The sequence below is a fragment of the Hyperoodon ampullatus genome, assembly GCF_949752795.1.
Source record: "Hyperoodon ampullatus genome assembly, chromosome: 19".
Taxonomy (NCBI): domain Eukaryota; kingdom Metazoa; phylum Chordata; class Mammalia; order Artiodactyla; family Ziphiidae; genus Hyperoodon; species Hyperoodon ampullatus.
In genome coordinates, this window is record NC_136932.1 from 10,378,103 (window position 1) to 10,406,047 (window position 27,945).

General features: G+C 39.5%; 1 protein-coding gene across 1 annotated transcript; it reads left to right on the forward strand.

Annotated features, from left to right (window-relative positions):
- EFCAB3 (EF-hand calcium binding domain 3) lies at nucleotides 1–27,726 on the forward strand (the record flags this gene model as incomplete). The annotated part of the gene is made up of 9 exons (XM_079726387.1): nucleotides 1–86; nucleotides 2,669–2,745; nucleotides 7,086–7,229; nucleotides 8,774–8,845; nucleotides 9,926–10,046; nucleotides 15,999–16,192; nucleotides 16,715–16,899; nucleotides 23,982–24,104; nucleotides 27,421–27,726. Exons 1-9 carry the CDS (start codon nucleotides 13–15, stop codon nucleotides 27,724–27,726), a joined length of 1,296 nt encoding a protein of 431 aa, XP_079582513.1. The 5' UTR covers nucleotides 1–12.
- Nucleotides 27,727–27,945: the final 219 nt, after the last annotated feature.

Here is a 27,945-nt window from a genome sequence, read left to right on the forward strand (position 1 = left end):
GTTACTGGCCACATGGCAGTTTCTGATACTAAAGCAAAACTTAAACTGAATCCGTCAACAAAACTACCCAACTTCCATGGCAGGAGGTAAGTAATGAATTTATTAAGGTGATCAATATATTAAGATAAAGAATTATTAAGGTGATGAATATATTAAATGCTCATAAAGGCTATAATGAAACAAGTTAGAATGTTCTTCAAATATCTATTCTGTGATAAAGTTAATTATAAAACAAAACATCTGAATTGAAGATAAAGATTCTTTTATGAAAAGAAAGATAGATAGATATATACTTTTTGATTAGAGAAACAGAGTTCTCCTTCCTATTCTCCCAAATGAGAGGCTATTTTTGTGTGAGGGGACAGAATGCCCCAGAAGAAGAGGGTTATCAGAAGGCTAAAGGAGTTGTCAGTTACACATTAAGACATTTCAGGGCTTCCCTGGTGGCGCAATGGTTGAGAGTCCGCCTGCCGATGCAGGGGACGCGGGTTCGTGCCCCGGTCTGGGAGGATCCCACATGCCGCGGAGCGGCTGGGCCCGTGAGCCATGGCCGCTGAGCCTGCGCGTCCGGAGCCTGTGCTCCACAACGGGAGAGGCCGCGACAGTGGGAGGCCCGCATACCATAAAAAAAAAAAAAAAAAAAAAAAGACATTTCAAGTGCCAGTTTACAGGAGAATAAACTCAGAGGATCATAAACCCCTAAGCGTCAGAATATAGAGAAAGAGTATGTAGCTGAACAATGGCCAGTAAAATGAAATCTGATAAATTAGCTATGACTAACCTTGAGCTAAAATTGGGAAGGGAGGTTTGCCTGTGACATTAACAATAGCTTTTTCTCAATCTGATAACTATACATTCCAATAAACAGTAGCCACTAATGACTGAAAATGAAAGCCTGATGCACATTTTATCAGATCATAAAAAGAAAAGTCTCTCATCTCTCACAATTATCCATTTTCTTTGCCACTTTGAGTGGCGTCCTTGACTATGCCGTTCTACAGGAATATATGACGGACTTTTTAATCAGGATGTGGGTAACACAACCTTATAGCAGCCAAATTCCTTGATCTCATTGTTCCCTTACCCTTCATCACGAACTATCTCTTGAAGTAGTGACTTCCTTGTCACTGAAAGTAGTCAAGCAAAGACTAGATAATACCACATGTAGAGGGAATTCCTACATGAGATGAGAGGCTAAGACTGGGTTCATTCCAAACCTAAAGTTCTTTGAACCTTTGAAACACTGTAAAATAAAAAAACTCTTTCCCATGTTTGATCCAAGATAAGATTTGAAATTCTGCCAAGAGTATGGTTTTTTAAATGTAGCTAATAAAGAACTTGCATTGCCTGGGCTTCTACTTTCTTCTTGCTTCTTGAGAACTTCATATTTCTCCATCCACTGCATCTTTTATATCATGCAAAAGAAATCTGTTTATATTTAGAAATACAACAAATATAAAATAACCAATCTGAGTAAAGGCATCAAGTTGGTAATGAAAAGCAAACACTAGAAGATATCAATGTTAGTAAAAGCTGAGAAAAATAAGACTAATTAGATCAAATTCCATGTCAGAAAAATTGAGAATGGTGCATTTCACCTCCTATTTTACCAGGTCCTCTTTAAAAATGGGCTGAATCTAGTAGACACGGTAGAGGATACTAAATTCATAAACTATAATTTTTTTATTTAACTACCATGTTTAGTATTTCTTATAGTTTTACTTTTTAAATTGCTTCTTGTAAAAGCACAAAAACTAAGAGATGACATATTTCTTAAAGCTTTTAGTTCTACTAGTGTCAAAACTAAATGTATTTTAAATAAAATTAATCCATAAAATTATGATTATAAATTTACTATTAAATTACCATATTATAAGTAAACTCAGTTCTGCATAATACATTTTTATGTTCCTAAACTAATAAATTGCTGCAGATATATACAAAATATCCCCAAAGTATTAATATTTTCCTCTTTTTCCATATTTTATTTTCCTGAGGAAATAAAAGGTCACCTAGGGTTCCAAACTTTCCAGAACTTTTCTCTCTTGCTGAGAGATAGATAGATATGGTTGATATAGAGACATCGAGACAGAGAGACAGAGAGAGAGAGAGAGAGAGAGAGGGAGAAAGAGAGAAAGAGATCGATCTACCGCTCTCGCTCTCTCATATGCTGGTAAAAATACAATTTGGCAAAGTTGTAAAATAAATGTGAATACAAAATTTCACTATAAGTATATTCACCGTAAGATTATTTAAACTAGTTAAAAATTTGAAACAACTTATATTTCCAACAATCGGAATAGTGTGAGGCTTATATTCTTCAACTTTGGCAACAAATAAACCTGGATTTGAATCCCAGGGCTTCCAGTTATTAGCTGTGTGACTCAGGACAAGTTATTTAATTCCTCTGAGCCTCAGTTTCCTCTTTTGTAAAATAGGAGAAATCAGATTTTTTTAAGGGGGTAAGGTTGATGGGAAAGTATAGGGGAGAGGTGGACCTCAGTGGCCAACATCACTGTCCATCCTGTAGCTATTGGCAATTGACAGTAACAGGGCCCTTAGGTGGTGTGACTCTGGATATATTTTGATGCTTACAGTCACTCCAGTCAGCAGAAACTGAAGAAGGGAACTAATATTTGCTGGTTTCAATAAGTATCTCTTTTCTCAGGGATAAAGATTTACCAGGACCTCTGCCAAGCCAATTACAGCACAAAGAAAGGAAGTTGAGCCCTTCACAAATACGAGGTAATGAGACCCATCCCAAAATGAAAGCATAAACAAAAGCCCCTTAATATATCTGATCATTTTTTTTCTCTAAGTGAGATCTGGGATTTCAAAGGTTGTCTACAGTACTCTGTTATTTAAAAGCAAAAAATATCTATATTTTATGATACAATGTCTAATTTGTGGGAAGGAAGTGGATTACTTTTTTAAATATTTATTTAGTGTTTGGCTGTGCCAAGTCTTAGTTGCGGCACGTGGGATCTTCATTGTGGCAGGCGGGATTTTTAGTTGCAGCATGTGGGATCTTTAGTTGTGGCATGCAGACTTCTTAGTTGCAGCATGCGGACTTCTTAGTTGCAGCATGAGGACTCTTATTTTGCCACATGCATGAGGGAACTAGTTCCCCAACCAGGGATCGAACCTGGGCCCCCTGAATTGGGAGCATGGAGTCTTACCCACTGACCACCAGGGAAGTCCTGGGGGATTACTTTCAAATAGACATCTTTAAGAATTTAGACAGTCCTGGCCAAATATTTTTATTCCAAGGAGAACTTGTGGTGTGGAGAAGAAAAAATACAAGGTCAAATAGAAATTAAGTAGCAAAGCAGTATCAACACAACTAAAGTCCCAGGATTTATCACAGAAAAAAATTATAAGTATAAAATGAGCTACCCTTGCTACAGTTCATTCATGCAAACAACAAATACTTACTTAAAGCCAACAGTGTACTAGGCGAAACACAGGTCAGCCATGTTCCCTGCCCTAATAGGAAGTCTTACAGGGAAGACAGTTAAACCATGAATTTGTTGATTGAACCATTTAAATTACAACATGACACAAGTTATGATAGGGAAAGTATAGAGTTAAAGGAGCATAAAAGAAAGTGTCCTAACTTACTCTCAGTAAGGATAGGAGGGAAGTCCCAGCGAAAGCTGAATAATGAGTAAATCAGACAAAGAGCACAGAAGGGAGGGTTCTGGTAGAAAGAGTGGAATCTGCAAAGGCCCAGAGAAAAGGGAAAACATGACACACTAGAAAAACTAAAAAAAAAAAAAAAAAAAAATCAAGCATGGCTGTGTTTGGGTTCTGAGAAGGTTAATGCTTCACCCCTCCAAGTTTGGAACCAACTAAGAAATTCCTCCAAGAGACAGGAATCAAAAAAACACCTTTATTGCTGGGAAAGCTGGTTTGGGAAACACAAAAGATTGGCAGAATCACAACTTCATTTTTCACTGTAAAACTGAACTAAATGCCTTAATAATAACAGTTTATGGCTTTATAATACTTCAAGGTTTCTGAAGTACATTAATATACATTGATGCTTTAAGGGTACCCACTATTTGTTTTAATCAGGTATTGTTGTACATACAGACATAGAAACAACTGTCCCGGAAGAAGTATTTTATTCTCAGAGATCCCTAAAAGTAAGAGACACAGCACACCATGAAGAGGGAAGCACCAGTGTCAGTCAAAAGGCAAAGGGTAGAGGGAAGTGGGCAAGAGCCTTAGTTTGGTTTCTGCAGGAAGGAATAGACAAGGCAGGATAAGCAGCTTTCGGATTGGCTAGTTAAATCATTTCAGTGAGCTCTGGGTATTCAGGGCTGTCCCTAGTTGTCTGATACCTGGCCCTGCAGTGATTAGGACAGAGGAACAGTAGCCCAGAGTTTAAGAGCCTAAGAAAGTTGGTGACTGGGGATACGGTCTCTGGATTGGTTGGTTTGTATATGGGGGATCTTCCTGGACCAGGGCTCGAACCCGTGTGCCCTGCATTGGCAGGAGGATTCTTAGCCACTGCGCCAGCAGGGAAGTCCCACCCTTGTCAGTTTTGAGGAGTGTTGTTCAGGTACTTTGTAGAAGTCCTTCAATTTGGGTTTTTCTGATGTTCTTCTCATGGTTAGCCTGAGATTATGGGTTTTGGGGAGGAAGACCACAGAACTGAAGTGGTGTTATCATCACTATATTAAGGCTATCAACATGACTTATCACTGGTGATGGCAACCTTGATTAACTGGCTGAGGCAGTGTTTGTCAGATTTTTCCACTGTAAACTTCCTTCCTTCCTTTTTCATATTCTACTCTTTGGAAGCAAGTTGCTAAGGGTAGTCCAGACTCAAGGGACAGAGGGCTCAGGGGAATGGGGGTTAAGCTCTACCTCCTGGAAGAGCTAATATCTACACACATTATTGGGAATTTTCTTGTAAGAGAGATTTGTCTCTTCTTCATTTAAAAAATGCAATCATGGGACTTCCCTGGTGGCGCAGTGGTTAAGAATCCGCCTGCCAATGCAGGGCACACGGGTTCGAGCCCTGGTCCAGGAAGATCCCCCATGCCACGGAGCAACTAAGCCTGCGAGCCATAACTACTGAGCCTGCGCGCCACTACTACTGAAACCCGTGTGCCTAGAGCCCGTGCTCCGCAACAAGAGGAGCCACTGCAAGAAGAAGCCCGCACACCTCAAGGAAGAGTAGCCCCCAATCGCTGCAACTAGAGAAAGCACGCACGCAGCAACGAAGACCCAACACAGCCAAAAAAACAAACAAACAAACAAAAACTAGCAAGGGTATCAGAAAAAAAGGAAAGTCAGATAAACTGTTATAGAGAAGAGGTTAAAAAAACATGATGACTAATTGTAATATGGTGTCCTGGATGGGATCTTGGACAGAAAAAGGGTGTAGGGAAAAACGAGTAAAATCCAAATCATGTCTACAGTTTATTTAATAGAACTACACCAGTGTTGGCTTCTTTGATGTGACAAATGTACCATCGTAATGTAAAATGTCAATGTTATGGGAAACTGGGTGAGAGAACTCTCTGTTCTATCTTTGCAACTACATCTAAAACCAATCTGAAATAAAGTTTAAAATAAAGTTTAAAACATAACCACACACATATCACCTCTCTGACCTCTCCTACTCCTGTCCTCTGGCTCACTCTGCTCCAGCCACGCTAGCATCCTTGCTGTTCCTGGAACATGCCAGGCCCGTTCCCCTTACGGTCTTTGTGCTCTGGCTCTTCCCTCTGCCTAGTCCTCTCTTCTTCCAGATATCCACTCTCTCACCTTTCAAGTTTTTGCTCAAATCTTACATTTTAAGACAAGCAACCTATCCTTCAATCCCTAGAAATCCCACCCCCCCAACCCTGTATTACTTATTCTCTTTTTCCATAGCACTTACCACCTTCTAACCTTCTAACATGCTCTCTATCTTACCTATTTATTACATTTATATAAGGGCAGAATCTTTGTCTGTTTAGTGCACTAATGTATCCTAGGCACTTACAGCAGCAGCTGGCACATAGAAGGCATGCAATAAATATTTGTTGATTAAGCTGCATGAAAGCCTACTACATGCCAGAAATACTGGGAGAAAAAAAGAAACACTTCAGAGATAGTTCCAGCCCTAGAGAAGACAGCCTTATATCAAGGGAGAAAGATGTTAACTTTTCACACAAATATAAGGCATGTATCTTATTTCTATAGAATTAATCATTCTTATACACAGAGATGCTAAAATTTGAATATGATATGAAATGTTTTATACTGGTACCATTTGGGAGAATACCTTGTTCTGGATTCACCTCTTCATTTACTAATTTTAGAAAATACATGTCTAACTTTGGCTCCAGTTAATGCCTTGAGTATTTCTTTAAAAATCTTTAAGTCTGTACAAAACATTCAGACCTCATAGATCTATAGTCAGAAGTCAGGTGGGCTCACCTGGTTCCTCTTCTCTGGGTCTTACAAGGCTGAAAAGAAGGTGTTGACCAGCTTGGCCTTTTATCTGGAGGCTCTGGAGGAGAATCTGCTTCTGAGCTTGTTCAAGTTTTTGGCAGAATGCAGTTCCTTGCAGTATAGGGCTGAGGTCCCATTTCCTTGCTGGCTGTCAGCCAGGAGCCTCTCTCAGACCTTTAAGGCTGCCTGCATTCCACATCACATGCCCTCTGCATCTTCAAACCAGCAACAATGAGTCAAGTCCTTCTCCTGCTTTGAATCTCTCACTTCATCTGCCACATCTCTCTTGCTTCATAAGGGACCCATTCAGATAATCCAGGGTAATCTACCTTAATTACAGCTGCAAAATCCCTTTTGTCATGTAAAGTAATACATTCACAGGTTCCAGGAATTAGGGTATGAACATCTTTCAAGAGCCATTTTGCCTACATATTTGCTTTTCCACCAATTAGTTTATTCTAGTTCAAATCTCATGGAAGGACACTGTCCTTTATAAGAAATGTCTACTAAATACTCAAATTTCTCTAGTTTTTCAGAACATGACCTCCAATCAACGGTAATATCTGTTCTAGTTCCATAAGAATATGTATTTATTCTTAAATAACTGTCCTAACCTAATTCCATTTCCCCAGCCTTCCAAGATGCCTACAACTTCTTTAACAAGGATAAAACTGGCTGTATTGATTTACATGGAATGATGTGCACTTTAGCTAAGTTGGGAGTGCATCTAACCAAGCATGATGTCTATAATGAACTAATATGTGCTGATATTGATCGTGAGTACTTTGACTTGTCATTATTTTTTTCATAAAAAATTTTTATATATATTTTTTCTCAGACTACATAAACATGAGAAGTAAACCTCATTCATTTGCCAAAAGCACATATATGTGTTTCTCTTTAAAGTTATCAGTGTACAAGTTATGAAATCAAATTAATGCTATAAAATGGGCTAATCTTTGAAAAAGCCTGTGTGGAAACGAAAAGTGACTGTCGTATTTAATATCAAATTCAGATTACTTGTCCTAATGTACATTTTGGAGTGTGCCTTGAAATAACAGATACAAAGGCATTGACAATTTCAAAAATTACCTGTTACTGTTAGCCAAAAACTGGCTTCAGAACTCTTGGTGGGTGTTGAGGCAAAAGACACAACCAAGCCAAAGAGCAGGAGGAAGGATTTATTACTTGCAACAAGTAAGGAGAATGCTGAGGATCTTTCCCAAAGCAGTGTCTCCCCAGACAGCAAGAATGGGGAGGTTTTAAGCTAAGGTTACATGCATATTCATGAAGAGGTTGATGCAGTCTATGCATATTCATGAAGAGGCTGGGGCAGTGTGCATATTCATGAAGGGGCTGGAGCAGAGGAGAATTCAGCATAGATTTGGGGCAAAGGTCGACAGAGTCCAGGCTCTAGTTGATTGAGGTTATGAGGGTCAGCAAAGGTCAGCAGCATCATTCCTTAGGCTCTAGGTATTCTGGTAAAGGTTGAGTGCTCAAGGGGGTTTGGATCCTGTAAAACAGCTCAAGAATGTGCTTCAGGCTAACCTCAATTTTCAAAACAGAACTGGGAGTCTTTACAACTGATACATTGTTTCCAATATGGTTAAGTTATTTTCCTGGCCTGGTAATACCAGTCTGTTCTTACATTCTTTGTTCCTTTCAACTCATTAACTATGAGGCGTATTCTTCTGCAAGGACAAGCACTATGGCCAGGCTTAGATGACAAAATGGCTTAGGCCTAAAATGGCTTCTCTTATGTCAAGAAAGTTATGCCTAGTTTTCTTCCTCCGGGACCCCCTACCCTATCTGCCTACATTGCCAAGGAAATCCAAGCCCTTTGTTTCTGTTTGAATCATTTTAGTACAAATCTTCCTTCCATCATTAGAGCCCACCTATATTGAATCTTAAATGCCACAGCATTTTTATTGATATTTTTAAAGCATATAGGTAATGTTTTCTTTGAATATACTGATTTAGTGACTAATAGTAATAGCCCAAGTTGGTGTGTTGTGTGGAATATATATTCAGCACAGTACCTCATCTCACCACTCCTCACCCACCTGCCAGTGCCCCATTCAATAAGCAGCATCCCATGTGTGTCAGTCACCATTAATTAAAGTGTCACTTGTTTCTACTAACTCTACCCAAATTTTTATTCTTTCATTGAAACACAAACACTCTAATAGCACTCGCTATCCTTTAATTTTAGAGGAAACAGGGTAAAACTCTGGCATATTCTAATAATAGAAATATAGAGGTGGGAGTGAAGTGGGAAGGTAAATATATCCTTGTTCTGAGCTTTAGATCTCTGTTGCAGGAGATGGGAAGGTGAATTTCTCAGACTTCATAAAGGTGCTAACAGATGACAACCGCTTCCTTAAGGCTGTGGGTGAGTAGAGATATTGCTGAGTAGATGGCAGATGGTTAGTTGCAATTCATGGCACTGTAAAGATTATTCATTTAGGTCTCCAATCAGGAAGGTGTAGTCTGGATGTGATTTACTATTGTACTGCTTCTCTAAAACAAAATTTGCTAAGGAAATTGATACCGTTTTAGAATTTTAACTTAAATGCATCAAGTCCTTCTGCAGAAGACACTGCCTTTTGGACTCCAATGAGAACACTCAGGCAGTGGTGTAGAAAATTTTGGTCACCTTTTATAGTACTTTAATTCTTTACCAGTACCTGTGCTACTTTGGGAGGTACTCCTCCTACAGAAGAAAAATTGTCTTTTTAGAAAAAGAAAAATGCTCTCTCTCTCTCAGGCAAATTTGGGTATAGATAATTCACTGTTCCTGAAAAATATCTTCCTCACCCTGGTGAAGCCTCTGCCCTCAGTGTGAGGGCTGGAGAGTCTGCTGGAGGTTCGAGAGCATGTTTTCACACAAGGTTATAATGAAGTGGAGGTACTCAAATTATTGCTGTTAGTCCTCTAACGGTTTGTTTGTGAGTTTAACAAGCTGCCTTGGAAAATCTAACCCTATTCATATCATGTCTTCTAGGATAAATGCATTACAAATTCCAAATATTGTATACAGTTTTGAAAAATACATCCTTTCATAAGCTATGAACTGTTTTAGTATAAACAGAAGTTACTGTTTCAAGTATCACTATAGTAACAAGGGTTTGCCTGCACACCAGAAGTGTGTATATCAACAATTCCTTTACATAGAAGAACAGAACAATAGTCCTTAACACATAATTCATGTTTATGTTAAATGTATTACTGTATTTACTTAGAAGTCACTGAACTAAAAGTATTTCATTTAAAATTCCATGATTATTTTGTCTGTTCAGTTATCAAAATGACCTTTTTACCAAATAGAACAGACTTCGAATGTTTTTCTATAATTCTCTAGTTCTTGACTTGGTATTAATATTGTATATACAGTAAAACAACTGTAACTTTAATCCTTTTTATGATAGATTTTTTTTCAGAAGGCATTTTGAATTTTTTTTTCCCTCCATAGTTCCCGAAACGGAGAGCTGTTTAGATGTAGCTGGCAACCCAGGGAGCCTATTGTTTGATATCCTATCAAAGCTTGTAGAGACTTCAGCCTTACCCAATAAGGCTACAGAGGAAATAGTAAGGTAGGTGGCAAAGAAAGAACAAAAACGACCTTCTCGGCAGCATTTATGAGGATATTAACAAGGCAGCCACCTCTCCCTAACATCCTACTCCACGGATCTGCTCCAAAATGAAGGAGAAGGTGTATAGGCAAATAAATAGTCATGTGCCACAGCATGAGACTGTATTCCTTCATCCTCACTGCACTGCCTAGTTCTGACATTGCAAGGTTGATTCAGACGATCTCAGTGCCCCTTGAAAGCCTAAGACAGCCAAAAGTTCAGCTTCTCCTACCCTAGGCTAGAGAATCCCAGAGGAAAGAGACTTTTCCAGGAATGCTTTTGGGTGAGCTTGGAAATCTAGTTTGAATACAAGATACTCCCATTCACACTGGATCTACCAGGGGCTGTCAAAAGGTCCTTTGGGATGAGGTACAGCAATTTCATACTTCTCAAAGTAGTCTTTGGACCGGAGCAGAGCCAGAATTAGACTTGAGAATAGAGGATAAGGAAACATTCTCACACCCAAATGGGTTTATTCCAGCAAATATCACTAAAGATACATTTCCTCAAGCTATGTCTATCATTGTATTACAAAAATGAAATGTTTCTGTTATCAAACTTTTCAACTCTTACTCTCTCAAAGCATTCTACTGTCCCACTTAGAGAGACTTAAAAATACAGAATGCCAACAACAATGTAAAATATCCTTCTGCTCCTCAACAGGTAATCTCTTTATACTATCCTACACCTCGGTCAGATGTGGAACAGAGGGTGCACAACATGCTACATTTCATTCCAAGTCAAATACATTTATTAAATGCCTGCTGTTGGTACACAAATTTGGCACATTCCTTAACCATTCAGCCTCAGTTTCCTCATCTATAAAATGAGAATAATAATACCCATAACACAATTATAGGGAAATTGTGAGGATATGTGATAATGCAGGTAAAGTGCTCAGCAAATCATAAGAGCTCAATAAATGTTAGCTATTATTATTATGTGAAAGTAACTAGAATAAACATAGAATACACACGTTATTTATTTTAATCCTCACCTACTGATATGCCCTATCACCCCCACTTTACAGATTAAAAAAGCTAAAGCACAGGTCAGTTAAGTAACCTGCCCAAAGGGGTAGGGGTGCCTAAATTCTAGCACAAACTGTCTGGTTCCAGAAACCATGCTCTTTTCCACCTCCTTGTATTGCTGCTTATATCCAGTAAGTGCTCAGGAAATGTTAGCAGATGTTGGTGTTTTTATTGTTATTATGGTTGTGGTAGTTACGTATCATATACTTGGTTCCTAAGGAGATCAGAAGTATTTAATAGGTGGCATTTGCATTTAAGGAGCTTAAAATATAAATTGAAAGAAGGGACTTCCCTGGTGGCACAGTGGTTAAGGATCCTCCTGCCAATGTAGGGGACACGGGTTCGATCCCTGGTCCAGGAAGATCCCACATGCTGCAGAGCAGCTAAGCCCGTGCGCCACAACAACTGAGCCTGCGCTCTAGAGCCCACAAGCTGCAACTACTGAAGCCCGTGTACCTAGAGCCTGTGTTCCACAAAAAGAGAAGCCACCACAGTGAGAAGCCCGTGCATCACAACGAAGAGTAGCCCCCACTCGCTGCAACTAGAGAAAGCCCGTATGCAGCAACAAAGACCCAACGCAGCCAAATAAATAAATAAATAATTTTAAAAAAATCTTCCAACAAACAAAAGTCCAGGACTAGATGGCTTCACAGGTGAATTCTATCAAACATTTAGAGAAGAGCTAACACCCATCCTTCTCAAACTCTTCCAAAAAACTGCAGAGGAAGGAACACTCCCAAACTCATTCTACAAGGCCACCATCACCCTGATACCAAAACCAGACAGAGATACTACAAAAAAAGAAAATTGGGCCTCCCTGGTGGCGCAGTGGTTGAGAGTCCGCCTGCCGATGCAGGGGATACGGGTTCGTGCCCCGGTCTGGGAGGATCCCATATGCCGCGGAGCGGCTGGGCCCGTGAGCCATGGCTGCTGAGCCTGCGCATCCGGAGCCTGTGCTCCGCAACGGGAGAGGCCACAACAGTGAGAGGCCCGCGTACCACAAAAAAAAAAAAAAAAAAAAAAAAAAAGAAAATTACAGACCAATATCACTGATGAATATAGATGCAAAAATCCTCAACAAAATACTAGCAAACAGAATCCAACAACACATTAAAAGGGTCATACACCATGAACAAGTGGACTTTATCCCAGGGGTGCAAGGATTCTTCAATATATGCAAATCAATCAATGTGATACACCATACTAACAAACTGAAGAATAAAAGCCATATGATCATCTCAATAGATGCAGAAAAAGCTTTTGACAAAATTCAACACCGATTTATGATAAAAACTCTCCAGAAAGTGGGCACAGAGGGAACCTACCTCAACATAATAAAGGCCATATATGACAAACCCACAGCAAACATCATTCTCAATGGTAAAAAACTGAATGCATTTCCTCTAAGATCAGGAACAAGATAAGGATGTCCACTCTCGCCACTATTATTCAACATAGTTTTGGAAGTCCTAGCCATGGCAATCAGGGAAGAAAAAGAAATAAAAGGAATACAAATTGGAAAAGAAGAAGTAAAACTGTCACTGTTTGCAGATGACATGATACTATACATAGAGAATCCAAAAGATGCCACCAGAAAACTACTAGAGCTAATCAATGATTTTGGTAAAGTTGCAGGATGCAAAATTAATGCACAGAAATCTCTTGCATTCCTATACACTAACAACGAAAGATCAGAAAGAGAAATTAAGGAAACAATCCCACTCACCATTGCAACAAAAAGAATAAAATACCTAGGAATAAACCTACCTAAGGAGGTAAAAGACCTGTACTCAGAAAACTGTAAGACACTGATGAAAGAAATTAAAGATGACACAAACAGATGGAGAGATATACCATGTTCTTGGATTGGAAGAATCAATATTGTGAAAATGACTATACTACCCAAAGCAGTCTATAGATACAATGCAATCCCTGTCAACTTACCAGTGGCATTTTTTACAGAACTAGAATAAAAATCTTAAAATTTGTATGGAGACACAAAAGACCCCGAATAGCCAAAGCAATCTTGAGGGAAAAAAAGGCACTGGAGGAATCAGACTGCCTGACTTCAGACTATACTACCAAGCTACAGTAATCAAGACGATATGGTACTGGCACAAAAACAGAAATATGGATCAATGGGACAGGATAGAAAGCCCAGAGATAAACCCACGCACCTGTGGTCAACGACTCTATGACAAAGGAGGCAAGGATATACAATGGAGAAAAGACAGTCTCTTCAATAAGTGGTGCTGGGACAACTGGACAGCTACATGAAAAAGAATGAAATTAGAACACTTCCTAACACCATACACAAAAATAAACTCAAAATGGGTTAAAGACCTAAATGTAAGACCAGACACTATAAAACTTTTGGAGGAAAACATATTCAGAACACTCTATGACATAAATCACAGAAAGATCTTTTTTCACCCACCTCCTACAGTAATGGTAATAAGAACAGAAATCAACAAATGGGACCTAATGAAACTTAAAAGCTTTTGCAAAGCAAAGGAAACTACAAACAAGATGAAAAGACAACCCTCAGAATGGGAGAAAATATTTGCAAATGAATCAATGGACAAAGGATTAATCTCCAAAATATATAAACAGTTCATGCAGCTCAATATTAAAAAAAACAAACAACCCAATCAAAAAATGGGCAGAAGACCTAAATAGACATTTTTCCAAAGAAGACATACAGATGGCCAAGAAGCACATGAAAAGCTGCTCAACATCGCTAATCATTAGAGAAATGCAAATCAAAACTACAATGAGATATCACCTTACACCAGTTAGAATGGGCATCATCAGAAAATGTACAAACAACAAATGCTGGAACTTTGTTATAAAGCAGAAACTAACACACCATTGCAGAGCAATTATACTCCAATAAAGATGTTAAAAAAGTTTAAAAAAAAATTCTGGAGAGGGTGTGGAGAAAAAGGAACCCTCTTGCACTATTGGTGGGAATGTAAATTGATACAGCCACTGTGGAGAACAGTATGGAGGTTCCTTAAAAAACTAAAAATAGAATTACCATATGACCCAGCAATCCCAGTACTGGGCATATACCCAGAGAAAACCATAATTCAAAAAGACACATGCACCCCAATGTTCATTGCATCAATGTTTACAATAGCCAGGTCATGGAAGCAACCTAAATGCCCAAAGACAGATGAATGGATAAAGAAGATATGGCACATATACACAATGGAATATTACTCATCCATAAAAAGGAACGAAATTGGGTCACTTGTAGAGACATGGATGGATCTAGAGACTGTCATACAGATTGAAGACAGAAAGAGAAAAACAAATATCGTATATTAATGCATATACCTGGAATCTAGAAAAATGGCACAGATGAACCAGTTTGCAAGGCAGAAATAGAGACACAGATGTAGAGAACAAACGTATGGACACCAAGGGGGGGAAGTGGCGGGGTGTTGGTGGTGGTGGGATGAATTGGGAGATTGGGATTGACATATATACACTAATATGTATAAAATAGATAACTAATAAGAACCTCCTGTATAAAAAATAAATAAAATTCAAAAAAAAGTGTTTACTCTCACTCTTAAGTATGATTAGACATCCAACGATCAAGAGATATTTAAGGAAAACCTGTGTTACTAAAGAAAGATTAAAACAGGAAGAAAGGAAGGGAGGGAGGGAGGAAAGGAAACTGTTATAAATATAACCTGGTATATAATCATCAAACAAAGATTAGAGTTTCAGGGAAGGGAGAGACTCTATACTACACCAGCAGTTTTCTGACTTGGGCACTCATCATTATCACCTGGAGCGATTGTCAAAACACATCGCTGGGCCCCAGGGTTTCTGATTCAGGAGTTTTGTGTGAGACCCAAGAATTTGTATTTCTAACAAGTTCCCAGTGCTGCTGCTGCTGCTGCTACTGATTTTAGGACCACACCCAGAGCCATAGAGTCTGTAGAGAATACTCTGAAGGAAAGAAAAGGTGAGCCTTAAAGAACCTAGTAGGAAGTAAATTACACTGAGAGAAACGACTATTATTCTATATTCAGAGGCCAGTGAGAACATTGTGGGTGGATGGGTTCAAGGCTAGGGAAGGACCCTAGTTTGTGGCTCAATATCAAAACAAACAACCCGATCAAAAATGGGCAGAAGATCTAAATAGACGTTCCTCCAAAGAAGACATACAGATGGCCAAGAGGCACATGAAAAGATGCTCAACATCGCTAATTATCAGAGAAATGCAAATCAAAACTACAGTAAGTTATCACCTCACACCGGTCAGAATGGCCATCATCAAAAAGTCTACAAACAATAAATGCTGGAGAGGGTGTGGGGAAAAAGGAACCCTCCTATACTGCTGGTGGGAATGTAAACTGATACGGCCACTATGGAGAACAGTATGGAGGTTCCTAAAGAAACTAAAAACAGAGCTACCATATGACCCAGCAATCCCACTCCTGGACATATATCCAGAGAAAAACATGGTTCAAAAAGATACATGCACCCCAGTGTTCATTGCAGCGCTATTTACAATAGCCAAGACATAGAAGCAACCTAACATGGATCATAATCGATAGGTATTTTTCTAGACAAGACTGAGAAGTCTTGGGGAAGAGGAAGGAAGGCAAAGCCCAGGGAATGCATATATAAAGTAATTAAATGGCCTGTGGAAAATATCAGTAGATGTTCTATAAATGTCACAGAAACAAGCCCTCAATAAATAGTATTGAGTGAATATACAAATTAAATTTAAAATGAATGCATTCAGCATATATAACTTGTAACTTGACTCTTTTTTCTTTCTGTCCAACACTCAGGCACTTTTTTTCAGTAGGACTGTAGCACTTTTTAACCACCTGTGAATTACTTTTTTTTTTCCTAGCTATTACCAAAGAAAATTCCGGGAAACCACCTCGGAAACGGTGTGGAGCCCTTGTGCTACGGGTCATGGAAAAAGGAGATTTAAGCCAGACACATGCACACCTGCAAGCTCAAGCACAGCCACCTTTGCTCATGCTGCCCGGATTGCACTAATGACAGAAAAGGATTTATTTAAGTCTCTTGAAGAGCTCAAGAGTAAGAGCCATTTGTCCTCTCCCCACTGTTGTAAAGGATTTATTTATATATTACTGGTCAGAAATAAATACTAGATGCCAAGTGCTTTAAGAGTAGGGCCACAGACGGGGCTTCCCTGGTGGTGCAGTGGTTGAGAGTCGATGCAGGGGACACGGGTTCGTGCCCCGGTCTGGGAAGATCCCACATGCCGCGGAGCGGCTGGGCCCGTGAGCCATGGCCGCTGAGCCTGCGCGCCTGGAGCCCGTTCAAAAAACAAAAGAGCAGGGCCACAGCCTATGCTGAGTGTCTGGTCTCTGTCACACAGATATCATTTGAAAGCAAATGTACCTGAATCCCCAGACACCTGTATGAAGCTGAAAGTCTGTGGATGCTTGGATGGTAGGAGCAGGAGGGTAAAGAAGGGGTGGCATGGCCCCTGAGGAGATGAATAGACAAAGAGCAAAATAGGTACCACATGTATGTCTTCTATGTGAATTTCTTCTTACATTATTTGTGATACCAGTTTTTTTTTTATCTTCTTAGGATGCAGTCCTCCTTCAGATAGCCCATATTCAAAAATACCCATCTTTCCACTGTTTCCTAATGTGGATAGGGTGGTGACGGGAAAGCCATTCAAAGGCATACAGAAATTAGAAATGCTAAGGAGAAAGGAGCCTCTGAATTTCTCTGAGAACAATTTTTTCCATAAAAAAGACTGGAAAACACAGGTGAGATTTAGATTATGTCATATCAGTTAAATACTTAGGTTTTGAAGTTCTAACTTAACAGAACTAGTAATGTGCTTTTTAATGACAAATATTTTCAGTCATGATATTTCAAACCATATTCCATAGCCATGTTCCTAAATTTAAAGCCCAGGTGTAAATATTTCATTTAATTTCAACAAATAGTTTAACTTATTGAAAATACATAATATTATCATTCTAATCTAGTCCATTACAACATCTAATCTAATATACAATAAATGTCAATTAGAAACCAAGAAATGGAACTTTCAGGTTTCAGAATGAAAGTAACTGAGCTAACATGAACACTACCCCACCAATCTACTCACTCACCATGCCCAACCCATCACACAGACTCATGTGACCACATAAAAATACCAAATGAAATAGAGTGACATATAAAAATGCATTCAAAAGAAAGGGACCCCTTTGTTTCAGAAAGAAGAGAGAACCTAAGGCTAGAATGGTATGTTCATAAATGACCCTGTGAGTGGCTGAGGGAGAGGTGAGAGGTGAAGCCCTCATGGGGCTTCACATGGATCTGGATCCTTCATATGGATCTAGGCCCTGATGGCTAGGGGTTGTGGTTTTTGTTTTTTTTTTTCCCCAGTGGGAATGAATATTTATTTATTTATTTATTTATTTATTTATTTATTTATTTATTTTAATTTTTTTTTCATGTCTTTTTTTTTAACATCTTTATTGGAGTATAACTGGTTTACAATGGTGTGTTAGTTTCTGCTTTATAACAAAGTGAATCAGTTATACATATACATATGTCCCCATATCTCTTCCCTCTTGCGTCTCCCTCCCTCCCACCCTCCCTAAGGGGTTGGGGTTTTGATGACTGTTCAGGGACAGGAGATATGGACCCTGTAGGTGAGCAGCTAGGACTGAAACCTCTACAAAACCAGAATCTGGAAGGGCTGCCCTTTTAGTGAAAGGAGGAGTCCCCTGGTGCAACACAAACAACCACCAGTTAGAACCAGTTAGGAGACATAAGAAGATAAAATGACCTCATTTAAAATAGTAACAGAAGAGATAAAACTCCTAGAGATTACTTAAGAAATATAAAATATCTATATAAAGAAATGGTTAAGATGCTCCTAAAGGACCCAGAAGAAAATGTGAACAAACAGAAAGGCAGACCATGTTCTCAATTTACAATGTTTGACATCATAAAGATGTTGTTCTTTCTTGCTTGATCTATAACTTTAATGTGATTTTTTGAATTTACCCAAACGATTTTTATAACTAAATAATCTGGTTCATACACAAAAAATAAGGTCAGAATAATCTGAAAGAAAAACTTAATGAACAGAGAGTAACTTTACCAAATATTAAGGCATATTAAAAGTCTCAATAATTAAAATAGTGGAGCTATTGTCAAATTAATAGATCCAAAGAACAAAATACAAAATACAAAAATAGATAAAAATATACAGAGAATTTTAATTTTTAAAAAATGTGACATTTCTGGGACTTCCCTGGTGGCACAGTGGTTAAGAATCCTCCTGCCAATGCAGGGGACACAGGTTCGTGCCCTGGTCGGGGAAGATCCCACATGCCACAGAGCAGCTGAGCCCGTGCGCCACAACTACTGAGCCTGCGTTCTAGAGCCCGCGAGCCACAACTACTGAGCCTGCATGCCACAACTACTGAAGCCCGTGCGCCTAGAGCCCATGCTCCGCAACAAGAGAAGCCACCGCAATGAGAAGCCCACGCACCGCAACGAAGAGTAGCCCCCGCTTGCTGCAACTAGAGAAAGCCCGTACGCAGCAACGAAGACCCAAAGCAGCTAAAAATAAATCAATCAATCAAAAAAAAGTGACATTTCAATACAACATGGAAAAGATAGATTGTTTAATAAACAGTGTACTAGTTAGCCATCTGAGAAAAAAAATTGAGATGCATAAATTACACCTTCCACAAATTCCAAATGGATCAAAGATATATAGGTAAAAGGAAAAAATGGAAAGAGGAAGAGAATAAAAGAAATCTTTAAAATACTGAAACTCTGGGAAGGCCTTCCTAACAATGACACAAAAGTAATTTTTAATAGAAAGATACTAATTCAAGTACTTCAAGATCAAAAATCCCTACATGGCCAAAAAAGTCACATTTGCAACACATAACACAAAGCGCTAACTTCTCTAATACATCAAAGAGCTTCAAATTGATTAGAAAAAACTAACCTATATAAAAATGAGCAAAGGATATGAACAGTTTTCAGAAACATGAAAAGATATTCAATCTCACTCTTCATAAAAGATCCAGGGCTTCCCTGGTGGCGCAGTGGTTGAGAGTCCACCTGCCGATGCAGGGGACACGGGTTCGTGCCCCGGTCCAGGAAGATCCCACATGCCGTGGAGCGGCTAGGCCCATGAGCCATGGCCGCTGGGCCTGCGTGTCCAGAGCCTGTGCTCCGCAATGGGAGAGGCCACAGCAGTGAGAGGCCCGCGTAATGCAAAAAAAAAAAAAAAGATCCAAATTAAACCTACCCTGAGATATTATCTTTCTATATTAGATTGCCCAAGACCAAAAAGCTGAAAAACACATGGGGCACTCCTAAATTGTAGATACGAGTTTAAATTGATTCAACCTCTACAGAGGAAATTTGGTAATATTTACCAGAATGACAGACCTCGTTCCTTTTGACTATAGGGGAGGTACAATGTCTCCTCTACCCTCTTAAGGTTTTTGGCAGGGCCTGAGAATTAAATCGACATAAGACAGTTAAAATGGAGAAAAGCAAACACATTGTATTAAATTTTACACGTACCTGGGAGAATGAAGACCCAAAGAAGCAATTAGAATTGAACACTTATGTACTGAAATGGACAGAGTAGTGAATTATGAAAAAGTGTCCAGACAAAGAGGCTTGGGCTAGGGTAGTTAAGTGGGTGAAGAAGTGAGTAGGAAGATAAGGATTAGTTTAACAAGGTATGTTAAGAGTAACTGCATAAGAATAAAATACTTTTCTAAAATCATAAAAAATTCCCTGGCAGTCCAGTGGTTAGGACTCCATGCTCTCACTGCTGAGGGTCTGGGTTCAATCCCTGGTTGGGGGACTAATATCCCACATCCCACAAGCTGCACAGTGTGGCCAAAAATAAGTAAGAATGTAAAAAATCATAAAAAACAGAATAAAATAAAAAACAAAATTTGTTTGTACAGGTTTCTCTTTGCCTTGACTCCTTGTCCCTAATGATATGAATGTTACTTTCCTCCTGGTATAGGGAGGACATCTTCCATACGGGGAGTTTATCTCCTGTATTTAGGGAAAAAAAAGGAGAACTCAGTGTACCCTTCTTACACCTGCTGTTCTTCAAGTGCCTTTAGCTCAAAATAATCCTTATGCCAAAGTGGCGTATTTGGGGGTGGCATATTCTGTCACCTTCATGACCTGGCAATTCCACTCCTGGGACACCACCTAAGATACACAGATATCCTTACACATATTCCAAATGCCACCCATAAAAGGGTAATTCATTACAGGGTCATTTCTGCTAGCAAAAGATTGGTGGGGGGTGGGGGGGAGACTAAATAACCATTAATAGGGACTAGTTAAGTTAGGCTCCAAACACACAGTGAAATGTTCTGCAGCCATGTTAATGACTAAGAAACTCTTTGTGCAGTGATGTGAAAGATCTCCAAATGGAAAAAGCAAGACACAAGGCAGTATGAATAGTACACAACTATTTGTGTAAAAGGAGGAAAAGTCAATATGAAATATGGACATTTTTTTCTTGTAAAATGGCCTGGAAGGAAACACAAGAAATTATGACATTGGTCGCCTGTAGAAAGGGAAACTAGGGGGTTGGGAGAGAAAAGTGCCAGGGAGATCGCAGGGTATACTCACCATACTTTCAGAATTTTGAACCATGTGCATGCTTTACCCTCTAAAAATACCTGAAATAAAAAAGAAGTACTGTTCTGAAGAGTATTAGACAATAAGAACTAAAATAGTACACCATGGTAACATGGAAGATGAGGAAGGCAGTGCCCAGAATTAAAGCTTTCTAAATTCCTTTTATTGTTTGGGGAGAGGCTTATGATATTGATTAAATCTATAATTTGTTACATTAATTTTAAGTATTAAAAATGTGAAGACAATCACTAAAAACTAAAATGAATAACTGCCAAAACAGTAGAGGAAGAAAAAAATAAGAAAAAAGAAAAACATGAAAAAACAGAAAGTGCAAAACAAAATAGGCAGAAGAATCCAAATATATCAGTAATCACAATAAAAGATTAAACTCACCAGTTTAAAAAAATAAAGGGAGGAAGGAAGAAAGGATCATTTTCAAGTTAAAAAAGATTCTGATTTTTTAAAAACTGGTTTTAAGATGTATATTCTTTAAGGGAGACACCTAAGTTATTACACAAAAACTTCAAAGGGACAGAAGAAGATATATCAGGCAAATACAAATCAAAATAAGTTGTTCTCCATACATTAGTGGGGAAAAGAAAATTTAAGGAAAATACAACTAAAGATAGAGATGCTGTCTAATGATTTTTAAAAATCATCAGGAGAATCTTAACAATAAAAGAAACAAACAAATAAAACAGACACAGATTCACATAGAACAAACTAGTGGTTACCAGAGGGGAGAAGGATGAGGACAGGGGCAAAACAGGTGAAGGGGATTAAGAGGTGCAAACTACCAGATACAAAACAAATAACTTACAAGGATGTAATGTACAATACAGGGAATATAGTTAATATTTTATAATCACTTTGTATGGAGCGTAATCTATTAAAATATTGAATTACTGTTTGTACACTTGAAACTAATATAATATTGTAAGTCAACTATACTTCAATCTAAAATTTTTTTTAATAAAATAAAAATACATATTTTTAAATTTTTATTCTTTTTCAACTTTTTTATTTTATTTTTTATTTTGGCTGCACCATGCAGCATGCGGGATCTTATCTCCCCAACCAGGGATCCAACCCATGCCCCCTGCAGTGGAAGCGTGGATTCTTTTTTTTTTTTTTTTTTTTTGCGGTACGCGGGCCTCTCACTGTTGTGGCCTCTCCTGTTGCGGAGCACAGGCTCCGGATGCGCAGGCTCAGCGGCCATGGCTCACGGGCCCAGCCGCTCCGCGGCATGTGGGATCTTCCCGGACCGGGGCACGAGCCCGTGTCCCCTGCATCGGCAGGCGGACTCTCAACCACTGCGCCACCAGGGAAGCCCGGAAGCGTGGATTCTTAACCACTGGACCACCAGGGGAGTCCCTTTACTTCTTGGGAAAAAAAAATTTAAATCATGAGGAAGATATAACTATTCTGAATCTGTACACACCTAGCAAATTAACAGATAAGGTGATAATTAACAGAATAATAAGGATTGGCTTTAGACTTTTTAAGGCATTATACATGGTAAAAATAAATACTAAATGAATAAGCAAATCCATAAGTACAGTGGGAGGTTTTTATGCATCTTCAGAAACTGATAATGCAAAGGAGCGGTTGGGGGGATAAAATCCTCTTACAAAAATTTAAGTTTAACAGAAACATGAAACTATAGCTTGATGTAGAATCAGAGTCTAAGTTGTTTCAGGACATAAGAGATGAGCACAATTTGTAGCCAGGAGGAAAAACCCTTAGAGCTCCAGTTCTCAATCTTGGCTACAAAACAGAACCACCAGGGAGAGCTTTTAAAATCCTGGTGCCCAGGCCACAACCCTGTCCAGTTAAGTCAGATCTCTGGGAATGGGGCCCAGGCCTCAGTATTTTTTTAAGTTCCAACATGCAGCCAAAGCTGAAAACCACTGCTCAAAGAGAAGAGAAACTGAAGATGTTTGAAGATGTAGGAGAGGGGCAAGACTGGCTACATAACTTGCTAGGCCCAGTGCAAAATGGAAATGTAGGGCCCCTTGTCCAAACATAATTAAGAATTTAAAGACAGCAACAGGGACTTCGCTGGTGGTCCAGTGTCTAAGACCACGCTCCCAATGCAGGGGGCCCAGGTTCAATCCCTGGTCAGGGAACTAGATCCCACATGCCGCAACTAAGAGTCTGCATGCTGCAAATAAAGATCCCGCATGCCACAACTAAGACCCAGTGCAGCCAAATAAATAAATAAATAAATTTTTTTAAATAAAAATAAAGACAGCAACGATAAAACATTAAACCAGACTTAGGGCCTTTCTAAGTATAAGGTCCTGTGTAACTGCACAGATCACACACCCATGAAGCCAGCCCTGGAAAGAGGAAAATTGAAGGGATAAGGTACAGGAGGAGACCTTGGAAATTAAGAAAAACTCTCAGATATAAGAGGGAAGGAGGGAAAAAATGGGTTAAAGGATGGAGAAATCATAAGGTGGAAAGAAGAGCTGAAAGAATTCATATTAGGGGAATTCCCTGGCAGTCCAGTAGTTAGGACGCTGTGCTTTCAACTGCCGAGGGCCTGGGTTCCACCCCTGGTCGGGGAACTAAGATCCCACAAGCTGGTGCAGCGCAGCTAAGGGAGTTTGAAGGTCTGGTTTTCCAGCAGCCGCTATGAGGACTGTAAGAGAGTTTACAACAAATGAAGAAAAGTAATGTCAAGCAATACTGAGGGCCTGGAGGACACTGGGTCATATGCATTTTCAAAGAAAGCAATCTGCATATTTACATGATTTCCACCAACATTGTTCAGTAGCCCAGGAAGGAACAGGAAAAAAAACAGATGGCTGGTTCCCTGTGAGAATTTTGGGAGTAGTATAGGTTGTACTTTGTGGAGGGCACATTCATTTTTAGTGCTTTGGAAGTTTGGGTGAGGATGGAGTTGACTCCTCTCTACCCTCCACATCCATCCCAAACATAAACCATCCTGTGGTCTATACTCCTCTTATGAGTAAGCTTCACTATTAAGAAAGAGAGTTTGCTAGATGCCCATTTACACATGGCACTATACCAGGTACCCCAAAACAACTGACAAGTGCTGTAGAAATAACCTTGTAAATCATATACACACCCTTTCATAATACAATACGCTTCCGTGTATTTTTGTCTTTGTTATATAATTCAACTAAAATATATTACTAACCTTCCTTTTTAAATGTTCATAAAGGCAGCAAATACAAAGCCTATCGACCCTACCTCAGGCTACCCAACTGACATCCTCACCATTGACCAAATGCTCAAGAGAAAGCAAAATTGGACAGTGGCTGATGCAGCTGCTATTAAACAGCATGTGAGTATTCACTGTTCAACACCTTCAGAGAAACCATTGACAACTATGTCTTTAAAGTAAGACCAGATCATTTCTTATTTTCATCCATTGTAATGATATTTCTTGCTCTGTAATCAAATGGGTTCAAGTGTTAACTGTTATAATTCATCCTGCTAATCACCTATGGAGTCATACCCAGCATCATTTCTGGGACATTCATTTGTTTCATGCTGGAAATAGCAACTAATTAAGGTAGTAAACCAACGGTCACAGTGAGTGGTGTAATCAGGGAATTGTGATGAGTGAGTGCATCTTTATTATGGCAGCTAAAAGAATAATTGTAATAATAGTAGTTTAAGTATGCTTCCTAGGTGTTGGACACTGTGCTCTATAAGTAATCTACAAGTGCTCTACAGGTACTAATTCATTTACTTATCACAACAAATCTTTGAGGTAGGCACTGTTACTCCTTGTCATTTTACACATATGCACAGAGAGGTTAATTGACTTTCCCAAAGGCACACAGCTAGGAAGTAATAGGGCCAGAATTATAAGCATGGGTAGCTTGGCTTCAGAATTCACAACTGTGGATTAACCACAACTGTGTGCCACCTGTCTACTTTTGTGCCCTGACTTCTTAGCAACTTTTGTCCTCTAGAGACAGACTGGGGTGTATTTATTTTATGCCACCTCCCTTCTGCATTTGACGCTAATGATCAGGCTCTCCTAGACACTTGCTACTTCCTTAACATTTACAATACTGCATCTTTAATTCTCCTTGTAGTTCTGTGTCCTTTCCTCTCTCTTCTCTTTCCTGAAGTTTCATCCCTTAAGTCTTTTTTTTTTTTGAAGTATAGTTGAAGTATAGCTGATTTACAGTGTGTCAGGTGTACAGCAAAGTGATTCAGTTATACATACACATATAAATATATTCTTTTTCAGATTCTTTCCCATTTCCCTGTGCTGTAAAGTAGGTCCTTGTTGTTTATTTTACATGTAGTAGCATGTATCTATTAATCCCAAATTCCTGATTTATCCCTCCCCCCTTTCCTCTTTCAAACTTTGGTAACCATAGTTTGTTTTCTACGTCTGTGAGTCTATTCCTATTTTGTAAATAAGTTCATTTGTATCTTTTTTTAGATTCCACATATAAGGGATATCATATGGTATTTGTCTTTCTCTGTCTGACTTACTTCACTCAGTATGATAATCTCTAGGTCCATCCATGTTGCTGCAAATGGCATTATTTCATTCTTTTTCATGGTTGATTAGTATCCCATAGTATATATATATAAACCACATCTTCTTTATCCATTCATCTGTCGATGGACATTTAGGTTCCTTGGGTCTTTGTTTTTGGCTGTGTTGGGTCTTCGTTACTGCACGTGGGCTTTCTCTAGCTGTGGTGAGTGGGGGCTACTCTTCGTTGCGGTGCGCGGGCTTCTCATTGTGGTGGCTCCTCTTGTTGCGGAGCACGGGCTCTCGGCGCGCGGGCTTCAGTAGTTGTGGCGCACGGGCTTAGTTGGTCCGCGGCATGTGGGATCTTCCTGGACCAGGGCTCGACCCTGTGTCCCCTGCATTGGCAGGCAGATTCTCAACCACTGGGCCACCAGGGATGTCCCTCCTTAAGTCCTGATAGTTCCTACTTTTCTAGTCTCACCCTACTACTCTTATTATTATATACATTCATTTGTTCAGTAAATATTTATCCAGTGTTAACAAAGTTCTGAGATTATGAGATACCACAGAATAAAAAACACAGTTCCTACCCTCAATGAGCTAGCAGTAAGGTGGGAGACACAGAGAAGGAAAGGAGCAGTAATAATACATTGGGATAAATGGAACTACAGGAGGTCAGTCCGGCATGCCACAAGAATGCAAAGGAGTGGACTCCCAACCTCTGTCTCATCATGGCATAAATTCACACTGGCGTACATGGAGGTCGCTTATAGCCAAAGGGCTCCAGCCCTGAGGTGCTAGCTGCCTCAAGGGCTAGGAAACTTGAGAAGACCAATAATTTGGCATCCCTATAACCCAGTCGCAACAGAACATTGGGGATCTCTGCATTAAGTAAAGGAACAGCTAGGGTGAGTATTCTTTGAGCTATCTCAATCTACCCTCCTTGTTTCAGCTGCCACCTACATACCTGATAACTCTTAACTGTCACTAGCCTAGACTTCTTTCCAGTACTTCTTCCTCATCTCACTGATTGCCTGATGAACATTTCTACCCTGCTGTCTCACCACATATCAAACTGAACATGTCCAAAAATGAATTCATCATCTTCTATATCAAACTGGCTCTTTCTTGAGGATTCCATATCTCAGTTGTTGATACTACCAGCTACCCAGGCACTGAAACTAGAAGGCCAGGAGCCATCCTTAATTTATACTTTTTCCTCACTCCTCACATCCACCAATCACCATATCTGGCTACTCTCGTTCTCCCAAAGATTTTTCACATCTGTCCCCTTTATTCCATCCTGTTACTACTGCCTCAACTGAGGTCCTCATTAGGCTTTACCTGGACAGCAACCTCCAACTGTTATCCCTTCCTCAGAGCACCACCCATTCTCCACACAGCTGCTGTGAGGAATGAATCCAAAGACGATCCAGCCTGTCACTGTCCTGCTTAGGAAATGAATGTTTCCCTCTCAGAGATGGCAGGGTTTTTCAACTATATTTTTTGCTCCATACAACTGAGGGATTTATCTCACTTCCAACAGAAAAGTGTCTCACTACAGCATGATTTTCACTGATGAAAGGGCTCTCCCCAGCCTCACTGAGAACAAGTCTCAGGGCCTGATTACAGCAACAACACCTGGCCTGCCTCTCCTCAAATTTGACACTTGAGCAATACCAAAGTGCCTGGACTCCCCCTACCAGCTCCGGGATGCATTGCCTTTGAGCCGTTGTTTATGCTATTCCCTCTCCCTGGAACACCTTCCCATCACCACCCACTCCCTCGATTTAATCAAGTCCTTGAGGACCTACTCAGCTCAGCATCTTCTCCCTCCCTGCCCTAGGCTGGACTGAGTGCCATCCTTGGCACGCCTATTATATCCAGAGCCTATCTCCATCCCACATTCCCTCCTGTTTTAGCCTACTGTGTTTTTAAATTCTTATAAAATTTCTTAAAATCTCATTATTCCCAAGTAATACATTTTCATTGTCTATCAACTCCTAACTCACATGTCCTCAAGAGGCACTACCCAATATATAAATTCAGTGACTTTCAAGTAACCTAGGAACATAACTCTTGGGATATCTAGAATTGTGGTCCACAAACCAAAGACATTTTAAGGTAACTACTGTAAACTTCTGCTCTCTCACTGCAGGTAAAGAGAGCTACAGACACCTATAACTTGGGAATTGCCCTTGAGCACCAGAAACAAATGCTAAACCTCTGGCGGAAGATCCGAGGAGATTTGATTGGGATAGACAGTAAAAATGAGTCCTTTTATGACACCTTTTCTACTTATACATGGTCCGGGAACGTCTGCCAAGAATTACTTTCTCCAGAGGACTTAAGGTCATATGATGCCTATGTGAAGAGAAATTCCTTCCACAACTCTGCATTCTCTTCCTCTTCGGATATCAGTGAGTGTGACACAGGAAGAAAAAGAAAACGGAAAGGGTTTTGACAATGAAATTTCTACATTTTCTAAACAGCTCATTGCAAACTACTTTTTCATAGATATCAAAATTATTCTTGCTTTTGTCTAATACATTCTTAGCAGCTGGAAATGTTGACATCTTTGGAATTCTGACCAGTAAAAAAGTTTAAGTCATAGTATGGTTTCCCTTTCCTAATTCTTGCTAGTAGATAGATGCCTTGCGGTTATTTCCCTAGCAACCAGCTG